The 11,468-nt window shown below is 45.9% G+C and overlaps 1 protein-coding gene across 1 annotated transcript; it reads right to left on the minus strand.

The window, feature by feature from the left end:
- Positions 1-1,095: 1,095 nt before the first annotated feature.
- On the minus strand, positions 1,096-6,265 carry LOC123122274 (protein FLX-like 3). The gene is made up of 4 exons (XM_044542456.1): positions 5,957-6,265; positions 1,838-2,366; positions 1,566-1,699; positions 1,096-1,486 (listed from the first exon to the last, which is right to left on the minus strand). The coding sequence occupies exons 2-4, from the start codon at positions 2,356-2,358 to the stop codon at positions 1,344-1,346; spliced, it is 798 nt and encodes a 265-aa protein (XP_044398391.1). The 5' UTR covers positions 2,359-2,366; positions 5,957-6,265; the 3' UTR covers positions 1,096-1,343.
- Positions 6,266-11,468: the final 5,203 nt, after the last annotated feature.

The raw sequence follows: 11,468 nt of genomic DNA on the forward strand, positions 1-11,468 counted from the left end.
ATTTTTTATTTTATTCTTCACAAGGATGCATTTGAGCTCGAGTGTAGAAACTCCATGTTCAAAAAGGACATGTTATTGTGAAGCCCAATAGAAATTGAAACTGCAGCACTGTAAAAAACAGTCATAGTGCGCATCAAGCTTTCAAAAAAAAATAGTAGTTGTGCAACCAAGTCTTCTTGGAATCAAACCCTGGTCAGTACCATGGGAGGGTACTATGATACCACCACACCAGATGCGCTATATACGTGTTACAGTTCTTGCATTTAAATCATAAAATCCTCAACCCCCCGAACAATGGAAGAGGCAGCATTTTGGCTCAGTGCTCTAAAAAGGCAATTTTCAAGGCATCATTTTCCCCACACAAGCCACATAATTTATCCTTTTTTCCATGAAAATTTACATGTACATGTGTAATATAATTTAGATTTTGACATATAAGAAACGTCAAAAGCACAGTATCCCCCTCTCCACTCCTTTAGGGACACACCCTGGCAATAAAATAGATAAAAACTCTCAAACTTAGCATTCAAATAAAATGACACTTTCATGTTAGAACACAATGTTGATCAGCACAGGCTGACTAGTTGACGAGTACTTAACTGCTTTTATGTTAGAACATAATGTTGCTCTGCACTACTTCCGTCCGAAGTTTATATGGGTTCATGTTCCGGTTCAAGTTTGACAATCAATTCGACCAATAAAACATGAGTTATGTACCAACAAAATGCCTAATGGAAACATTTTTATAACACATGACATTCATAGTTCGGTCAAAATGGTCAATTAAAAATCACGAAATACGAACATGTAAATTGGGATCGCTGGAGTACCACTCAAAGTAAAATAAAAATTTAAAAATAAGACGGGACATGACAAAGGGAGTTGCTGTTATTCTTTTCATCACCTTCAACATGAGCAAAGCAGCAATGCAGGAAGCATGAATACGCATCAGTCCTCATTTTTGGCAGGTGATAATATTTCACCTCATGCAATCGAAGCTTGCAAGAGCTCGACCCAAACCAAAAGAGTAGCAACCCCATCAATCCGGTCACGAAAGAGCAATCTGCCTTCAGAAGGCTTCACACCCTGTTGCAATTTCTAGAGTTCAAATTATATATTCCCTTCTATGATGTGATCAATTGCCTTCAACAACGGTTATGATTTTCTGAAGAATGTTGCAATATAAGCAGAGCTGGTACAATGCTGTGGCATTTGCCAACAAAGCTATAGCAACACTCAAATCCGCCACGAAAACACCAGTCACCACAAGTTTCACTGCTAAGATAGGAACTTTGTCACAAGTACTGATGGTGATGAACTCTGACAAGGATCAAAAGCCCAAATCATGGGTGCGGATAGCCAGGGGGGTCCCATGGTCCAGCACCGTAGCGGTTCTCTCTGTAAGAATAGCCGCTGTTGTAGATGTCTTGCAAGCCCATCCCAAGAGTTGTCATAGGTGGTCCGTAAGCTCCATGGCCGCTGAAACCTAAAATTATAGGTATGGTATATAGGTTAACCACAACAGATTTCGATGACTTGGATGCAAGTGAGGAAACAAAACCTACTAGGTGGCTTTCTCTTCTCAATCTCAGCCCTAAGCTTCTCAGACTCCTGAGCCATAGTTACAAGATCCTTCTCCACTGCCTGCACCTGTGCCATCAGCTCTGCCTTTGCATTCTTTTCATAATCAAGAGCGGCCCTGCGGTGATATTAATAGTTAGCTACTCTTACACTAAAATAAAGGGGGGGGGGGGATCAAAATACAAAATTAAATTCCTCATCTGAGCCACCAACTTAGATTACTAAACCAGAAACACAGACCAGAATGGTTCAATACCTGGTACGAATTAGTTCCTGTCGCAGACCATCTCGTTCAGCTAGCATGGCAGGTATGCTCTGCTTTTCAGACTTCTGATGCTCAACCTCCTTTGTTAGACCCTGCACCTTTTCAGTCAACTCTTGCCTCAAAGACTGCAGCGTGCCTGCTTCAGATCGTAGCTGCAAGGCATCTTGCCTATGGGATTCTAAAGAGCGTAGCTCAGCTTCCAGCTTCAGATTCCTCTGAGTCAGCTCCCTCGATTCAAGTTCTTTCTCTGCGCGGAGCTTAGGTATAGCCTGACTCGATGAATAGAGATCTTCTTTCAAATGAGACATTGCTTGCCTGAGTCCAACAATTTCATCCACCAGATGTTGGTTGTCATCACGGATTCTGCGTATCTCATCACGGCGGCTAGACAGCTCTCCCTCGAAGCAACGTGGTGAGATAGACCTTTCTCGTGCAAGTCGAGGAGGAGGACCATCATGAAATCCTCGTGGTTCCTCATAGTACTGGCGACTTATGCGGTGCTTCCCTGCCATTTATAGCCCTGTAAAGAATAACCGGAATGTTAAGACAAGAGAATAAGAAACTCACGTGTCAGAAATGACTTTTAGAACCACATAAGTGGTTGGTTTCCTCGTTGTTTTGTTTGGTGATTGCTGAAACATGACGTGTACCACTATGTATTTGTCCTATATTTGTTTCCTGGTTTATTTATTTTTCCAAAAACAACATGGGACACACAAGTGCGTTGCCATAAATGAAACAACTGACACACACAGTCGCTCAGTCAGCGTCTGTCTCAGTTTCAAATTGTGAATCGTTGTCAACTTGGTAGTAAGATTGCCATTAACTTCATTGATATTTTAGCATCTAAGTACAAGACGGTTAGCCTTTGCCTATGAAGAATGCATCATTAGCAAACATTTAAGGAAACATAACCTTCATTGCACACAACCTCAGAAGACAGCATTGATTACTTCTTTTGAGCTTAAGCATCTCCAGAAACAGGCTTATGGATTGCGGTGGAAATAAGCTTCAGTAGGGGGAAGCTCTGAAAAACTGTTTCTCATTTTCTTTTCGGCTTACAGAATTCAGGCTTCTTTTCTGTGTTAACTAATGTAAAGTCTACAATGTCCCTGAACTTTAATCACATCCTTTTGTTAGATAATTTCGTTTTTTCCATTATTTAATCACAGAAGCAAAAAAAAAAAAAATCAGCATAACAGAATTTCAGTTGTGTCCTATTTTGACGTAAGCAATAAGTTGCACGCATAACACATGTTTTTCGATTGCACAATAGGCTGCATTAATATACATGCATTAACAGTCATATGCGAATCAGATACATCACATGGCAGTGATGGCACATCCCTCAAATTCAAATTCAGATGACTTCAAACTATAATTAAATGAACGAATGCAAAAAAAAAGTAGATGACAGCCATTCTTGTAAGTTCTAACAAAATAGCTTAATTTGAGCATGAGTATGATTCCCAGGTACAAAAACAATCATGTATCTATAAAGGAGAAGACATGCCCTCGACCAACTTTTTCCTGCGGTCGAGCTGGTCGGCAGTGAGCTGGAGGCCGAGGTCGAGCTAAGCAGCACCTAACTGGAGGTGGAGGACGAGCTGGAAAGCGGCAACACATGGGACGACGTCGAGCTAGCCTGTAGCGAGACGAGGTTGATGCATTTGGCAGCGTCGATCTCCTAGCGTAGGAGACCCGTGATGTTGTGAGAGAACAACGAGATAACCATGCAGGATCGGGTTTGGGAACAGGGAGGCACCCGGTGGCATACGGAGCCACGGAGGTAATTTCCTTGTAACTCGGAGGGCATTTCTAAAATTGATGAGGTGAGAAGCTCGGAAGACTGGGTCCGAGCAGTTTCCTGGTTTCAACAATTTTCTGGGTGGTGGGTAAAATATTGTCTAATGATAAGAGGCTCTGCATTTTGGGGGTTTTTAGCTCTCTTGGCAAAGCCCCAAAACAAGTGACCCCAATACATAATTATCACAGCATCGCAAGAGCAGATTGCTAAAGAACATCAACCAATTATCACAACAAAGCAATATGCATGATTAGCATTGGTTATCACTTTATCACCAAACCACCATGATTCTCTAAAGATATCAAAAACCACATGGAGTTCTCTTATCACAAAAAAAAAACAGGCTTTTCCTTGCATGCTGGCATATTTGGCTAATCCACAATGCCAAGATCTACAAACATATTCAGGTGTCTTTCACAACCTCACATTGCAATTTTGTCCATGACATATCTCTCGTGGTGCATAGGGCTAAGCCTAGGTTTATAGACAGGTTGCTCAGGTGGATTGCTTTTCTCCCACCTTAGATTAGTCTATGATCCTTGTATGTTCTGGCCTTGTTGATCTCTGTACATGTTATCTCTATAACATAAAGTTAAGGTTCTGGACTGCAACAGCCTGACCGCTTGCAGAATTTTAATTATCGCTGAACAAAAACTACTTGTACTCCCTCCGTTCCTAAATAGGGAAACGTTTGGAAACGGCGCACCGGCCGAAGCTTCGGCCGGTCGCCCGCTACCACACGCTCATGTTTTCGCGAGCCCAGGAAATCGCCCAGCCCCGCTGCACGCAAATCTCGCCGACGAGGCCGCTCCCTACCCCCGCATCGCCCCTCCCACCCCGTCCCCCCACCACCCCTCCCCCCCACCCCGCCCCCGCCCCCACCCCCCCACCCATTGCGGCCCAATTTCGTCGGTGAGGCCGTCATCTACCCCCGCATCGGCCTCATCGCAAGATCAATGAAATGCTGCAACCAGCGTGATGATTTGCTGGAACCTTTGTCGCAATTTGCTGGAACCGGCTTTTTTCTTGCCTCAATGGTAACCATGGTGACCACGATGACCGCGGGGAATGTAGTGCATTTTTGCTACAACCACATCCTACTTTGCTACAACCATATCCTGTTTCTGCTACAACCCTTTTCTTTTTTGCTACCATCCTCATTTGATTTGATGAACTTTTTTCATTTTTGCTGGAAGCGGTGTCCCGATTTGCTGGAACCAGCTGGTGGATGTGCTTCAAGGTTCACACCTCGCCGGAGGAAGCTGCATCCAATGGCGAGGAGGGCTGCATCCAACGTCGGTCAAACGCCGGGAGTTGCAACCATGTACGCCAGAGCTACAACCGGTGACCAGGGGAGCTGCAAGAAGGGGGTGGCGGTTTTTGCTGATGTTTTTTCTTTTTTACAGAACCAAATTTTTTGTTTTTTGCTGGAACCGATGTATTGTTTTGCTGGAACAGATGTAATGTTTTGCTTCATCGGCTGCAGAGCTCTCAAATGTTTCATGTCGTTTTTGCTGGAACCTAAGTTTGGTTTGCTGGAAGAGTTATTTGATTTTGCTTCAATCGACCACTGGAATTATGTAGGTACGATGCATGTCGATGGAGGCCAGCAGAGACGGCGACGCCTGCGGCGAGCTCGACGGCGAGGACGGAGGGGGGTGGTGCACCAGATGCTGCAACCGCGGGGGCGGGGAGCTTCAACCGCTGCCGACGGAGGCTCCGTGTCAGCCATGGCCAAGTTTGGCGGGGGATCTGACCACGACGGAAGCTGCGAACGAGTGAGATGGTTGGGAGAGAGCTGACGCGCGGCGAAGGAGGCAACCGACGGCGAGGGCAGCAACCGGTGGCGAGGGTGGTGACCGGCGTCGGGGGCCGCCAAGCCGGGTGGTGCTTCGGGTTCGGGGGCCTCGCTCATCCATGGCGGCTAGATGCGTACACAGAGGAAGGAAGAAGAAGCTGCGCGATTTGTTTTTTTTTTTGCCTGAATCCAACGGTCGCACGGCTCAAATCTAACGGTCTGGGCTAGACCGGCCGAATGTTTCGGCCGGCGCGCCGGTGGCTAGCGCTGGCCTCCTAAATATTTGTCTTTCTAGAGATTTCAACAAGTGACAACATACGAAGCAAAATGAGTGAATCTACACTCTAAAATATGTCTATATACATCCATATGTGGTAGTCCATTTAAAATCTTAAAAAAAAACAAATATTTAGAAACGGAGGGAGTACTATTTACCATCAACCAAATTGATACAGAGCGTAGCACTGCATCATCACAAAACAGCAACTTACGGGAAACAACTTACGCTAATCTGCCGTAGGGAGAGTAGTATGGCAACCAGCAGAACCCGAGCTTAATCGATCTCCTGGAGCGAGACGCCGGTGGCTGCGGCACCCCCAGCGGCAACGTTACCAGCGGCTGTCGGTGGACGATCAGAGGGGAGGAGCAGTGGCTACGAGCGATGGCGAGTAGAGGAGAGCAGGGAAAGTCACGCCCGCCCTGCGATGGAGTGGCAGAAACAGCGGCGGCCGGAAGCCGCGCAAGGGCGCGGGCGCGGCGGCGGGGGTTGGGATAGGGACGGGCACAGAGTATAGGAGAGAGAGAGAGAGACGCATCGGGGGCTGTACTCGGCTTGTTTTGTGGCTAGGCATGTGATCTGGCCGAGCCGAGCTCGAGCTCAGAGCGACCCGAGCCCAAGGCTCGCTTTCCTTTCCGTTCTCGTTTTCTTTCAAGTTGAGTCAGGCTCGCTCGATTTCGAGGAGCGGGGCCTAACAGAGCCACCAGCCCGTTCAGCTCGGCTCGATTATAAAGCCAACTCCAACGGGATCACCCAAATCCATGATAGGTAAATGTTCGGGGTGTTTTTTCTTCTCGAGAGTACGTCAATAGCGTATCTTAACTTTATAGAAGAAGAGTAATAATGTTTACAAAAGATGTCAAGAGGGGATGCGAACATCACACCTATGGCCACACCCTAATACACCCCACTCAAAAGCCAAGCCTACTCTCTAACAAATCGAGACAACCCGCCAACTCCTAGACCCGCCTCCCTCCACTCTTGGATCTCCCGCAGGACCGCATCAACCACCTGAAGAGGTGCTTTTTGTTGGGCCGTTCTATTGAAGACCCGAGCATTACGCTGCTTCCACAAAGCCCAGGTGACCGCAATCACCAAAGTGTCGAACCCACGTTTGTGCTCTTTCCTGAAGCCCCTCCTAGCCTGCAGCCACCACTCTAGCAAAGTATCCTCCGTCGTCGGCCGTTCCGCGTTCAAGTTGAGCTCTTGTAGGCATTCGTGCCACACTTCCCGAGCGAAAACACATTGGATCAAAATGTGCTCTGCATTGTCCTCTGCCTGCAAATAGGTGAAGCAGCTAGAAGAGCGCTCTTGCAACCCGTGCTTAGCTCTCCTGCCCGAGGTCCAAATGCAATGCTGTATCGCCAACCAAACAAATATTTTACACTTAAGCAGCGCCCAACTCTTCCAGATACAAGAAGCATAGTCAACCCGCTGGATCCCTTGGCACAAACGATGATATGTGGATCTAGCGGTGTACTGCCCTGACAGGTCCGCCGACCAAGAGAAGCAATCCGACCTATCTGGATCCCGAGGCACAGTGTTGATAGCTAGGTTAAGGTGAAGTAGTTGCATGTGGCATGTGAAGGTAAGCTCTCCATTCATATCCTGCAGCCACCTTCCCTGCTCGAGGGCATCTCTCACCGTACGTCGGTTCCTGGTACGGGTATCCACCAGCTTGTGAAGCAAAGGTGCAATATCCACCACAGCAAATCCATGAATCCATCTATCTCTCCAGAACAGCACCTTGGTACCATCTCCTACCTCAATCTTAACCATGTTGTCAAAGACTTCTCTCGCATCTTTATCTTCCAACATGGCAAGCCCCTGCCATGGCCTCGTAAGATCCGTCCTCTTTAACCACTTTCATCTCACCCTAAGAGCAAGTCCTTGAAGCTTTAGATCCATCACCCCAAGACCGCCCAAGTAAGTTGGTCTACATATCGTGCTCCAAGCCACCAGGCGCTGCCCGCCATGCACCTCGTCTTTACCCGCCCAGAAGAACGCACACATCCATTGGTTAATCTCCTCCAACACCCACGCCGGGGCCTCCGCTATCATAAAATGATGGATGGGTTTTGCCGCTATGACAGATTTAGCAAGCACCAGCCGACCAGACCTTGGAATCATCCCTCTCTGCCATGCCGGAGTTCGGGGTGTGTTGAGTATACGATTATTAGGAGTATAGGATAGACTAGGATTTGGTCTAGCCTTGTCTTATACTTCAAGTAGATCATGTACTCCTATATATATGCCCACGAGGCTCAAGCAATACAACGAATATTACACCAATCCCCCCTCCCTTCTAATATGGTATCAACCTAATCATGATCCAAACCCTAGTCGTCGCCGCTTCCGCACCCGCGGCGCCGCCCCCGGGGCGGTCGGCCTCCATGACCGCCGTCGGGGGCCGCACTGCCCGTACCTAGGGTTCGTCCGCCGGTCGTGTTGACCGGCTGCCCTAGAGAGTCTTTTCTCCGAGCCCTTGCTCCGGGTTTCTCTCTCTCGCCGATCGCTTTTGATCGACGTCTACTTTTTGGTTTTTCGATCTAAGATCGGTTTGCGTCGCCCGCTGCCGCCGCCGACCCTCGCGCGCCTCCACTCCGACTTCGGCATCGACTACACCGGCCTCTTCTTCAACACGGCAGGCTCGCGCGACACGCGGCAGTCTGTATGGCTATCATCCGCGCATCCGTCTGCCCGTCGTTCTGCGCCGCCGGTCGTCGCCTTAATCAAGTATTCAAATGCACTTTTTATGAAAGTTTTTATTCAATGCACTTTTTATGAAAGTTTTTATCTCAAAACAATCATCAAGTATCAAACTTCTCATAGTATTCAATGCACTTTTTATGAAAGTTTTTATTATACCAATCTTGGATGCCTATCATATTAGGACTAATTTTATAGCCAAAGCAAAGTACCATGCTGTTCTAAAGGACTCTCAAAATAATATAAGTGAAGCATGAAAGATCAATAATTTCCATAAAATAAAACCACCACCGTGCTCTAAAAGATATAAGTGAAGCACTAGAGCAAAATTATCTAGCTCAAAAGATATAAGTGAAGCACATAGAGTATTCTAATAAATTTCGGTTCATGTGTATCTCTCCCAAAAGGTGTGTACAACAAGGATGATTGTGCTAAACTAAAAAGCAAAGACTCAAATCATACAAGACTCTCCAAGCAAAACACATATCATATGGTGAATAAAAAAATTGCAAAGATCAAAGGGAAAACTCAATCCATTACAAGAGAGTAGAGGGGGAGAAACATCATAAGATCCAACTATAATAGCAAAGATTGCGATACATAAAGATCATGTCGAATCAAGAGCACGAGAGAGAGAGAGAGATCAAACACATAGCTACTGGTACATACCCTAAGCCCCGAGGGTGAACTACTCCCTTCTCGTCATGGAGAGCGTCGGGATGATGAAGATGGCCACCGGTGAGGGATCCCCCTCCGGCATGGTGCCGGAACAGGGTCCCGATTGGTTTTTGGTGGCTACAGAGGCTTGTGGCGAGGGAACTCCCAATCTAGGTTATGTTTTGGGGGTTTCTGTATTTATAGGGATTTTTGGCATCGGGAACAAGTCAGGGGGGTCTCCGAGGCGGCCACGAGGTAGGGGGGCGCGCCCCCACCCTCGTGGGTGCATCGGGACTCTTCTGGTCCATCTTCGATACTCCGTGGGCTTCTTCTGGTCCAAAAGTAATCTCCGTGACTTTTCAGGTCAATTGGACTCCGTTTGGTTTTCCTTTTCTGCGATACTCAAAAACAAGGAAAAAATAGAAACTGGCAATGGGCTCTAGGTTAATAGGTTAGTCCCAAAAATCATATAAAATAGCATATAAATGTATATAAAACATCCAAGGTTGATAATATAATAGCATGGAACAATCAAAAATTATATATACGTTGGAGACGTATCAAGCATCCCCAAGCTTAATTCCTGCTCGTCCTCGAGTAGGTAAATGATAAAAACGGAATTTTTGATGTGGAATGCTACCTAACATATTTATCAACATAATCTTCTTTATTGTGGCAAGAATATTCAGATCCATAAGATTCAAGACAAAAGTTTAATATTGACATAAAAATAATAATAATACTTCAAGCATACTAACCAAGCAATTATGTTTTCTCAAAATAACATAGCCAAAGAAAGCTCATCCCTACAAAATCATATAGTTTGGCCATGCTCCATCTTCGTCACACAAAATTCTCTCATCATGCACAACCCCGATGACAAGCCAAGCAATTGTTTAATACTTTAGTATTCTCAAACTTTTTCAACTTTCACGCAATACATGAGCGCGAGCCATGGATATAGCACTATGGGTGGAATAAAATATGATGATGGAGGTTGTGTGGAGAAGACAAAAAGGAGAAAGTCTCATATTGACGAGGCTAATCAACGGGCTATGGAGATGCCCATCAATTGATGTCAATGAGAGGAGTAGGGATTGCCATGCAACGGATGCACTAGAGCTATAAATGTATGAAAGCTCAACAAAAGAAAATAAGTGGGTGTGCATCCAACTTGCTTGCTCACGAAGACTTAGGGCATTTGAGGAAGCCCATTCTTGGAATATACAAGCCAAGTTCTATAATGAAAAAATTCCCACTAGTATATGAAAGTGACAAATTAAGAGACTCTCTATCATGAAGATCATGGTGCTACTTTGAAGCACAAGTGTGGAAAAAGGATAGTAGCATTGTCCCTTCTCTCTTTTTCTCTCATTTTTGGGCCTTTTTTTTGTTTGGCCTTTATCTTTTTTATTTGGCCTTTCTCTTTTTTATATTTCCTCAAACGAGACAATGCTCTCACTACTGCAGGATGCTGCTAACGCGACACTACGATCAGAGACCCTTTCACAAAACTGTGTGCGATGCATTAATCACAAACAGGGATGTAAAAAAACCGTCAAAAAGGTGCAAAACGTTTGCAATGGAGGATGCATCAAACATGGTTCAGATTTTAGTTGCGTGTGCGATCTAGGGCATATGGTTCAGTCAAATGAACCATTTGCGATGAGGTGTAACAAAAGAAACGGGCATCCTGATGAAGGCGTGTGCGATGTACATCATATGGTTCACTCAGATGAACTGTTTGTGATTAGGTAACAAAAAAGAAATGGTCAGCCAGATCAAGGTGTGTGCGTTTGTAACACCCCGGATGTTACTTTCCATAATTGCAACTCCAACTCTTGCCATTTTCCGGCTATGTGATATGTTATTTCCTTCGTGGTTGGGTTTTTGTCTTTTGTTTTGCATTTTGTTCATGTCATGCATCTCATCTCATAGCATCATCCACATTGCATCCGCATGTTTTCATAAAACTCATAGTCGTTCGTGGTCGCCGCGTCCCCCTTGCCTTTGTTGACCGTTCCGAGACCACCCGTGTTTGCGTTTCCCTCTTGTCAAACCACCTAACCTCTCTGCACAACCACCACCCCCTCTTGCGCTCGTCCGAAACTTACCCGAACCCGAACCGGGCTAGTCATTACCGTTGGTTCTGGATCATCCCCAGACATCTATAAAACATCTCCGTTTTCTTATTTGGACTCCCTATCTATTTATTCTCGACCGCCCGATTACGATCGGACGGACCGAGTTAACCCTAAGATGATCCTACCTGCTATATAAGCAGCCTAACCCTAGATTTTAGGCAGGCTGTCCCATCCATCTCATCATCGCCGCTGATACATCTCCAATGTATCTATAATTTTTGATTGTTCCA

Source organism: Triticum aestivum, chromosome 1B, assembly GCF_018294505.1.
Source record: "Triticum aestivum cultivar Chinese Spring chromosome 1B, IWGSC CS RefSeq v2.1, whole genome shotgun sequence".
In the NCBI taxonomy this organism is placed as follows: Eukaryota; Viridiplantae; Streptophyta; class Magnoliopsida; order Poales; family Poaceae; genus Triticum; species Triticum aestivum.

What these genes read in the sequence shown, in the direction of transcription:
- LOC123122274 (XM_044542456.1), bottom strand. Translation starts at nt 2,358, where the DNA reads ATGGCAGGGAAGCACCGCATAAGTCGCCAGTACTATGAGGAACCACGA. An exon ending in CAGGAACTAATTCGTACCAG is followed by an intron (nt 1,700 to 1,837) that starts GTATTGAACCAT and finishes ATATCACCGCAG; the next exon opens with GGCCGCTCTTGATTATGAAA. An exon ending in TGAGAAGAGAAAGCCACCTA is followed by an intron (nt 1,487 to 1,565) that starts GTAGGTTTTGTT and finishes CTATAATTTTAG; the next exon opens with GTTTCAGCGGCCATGGAGCT.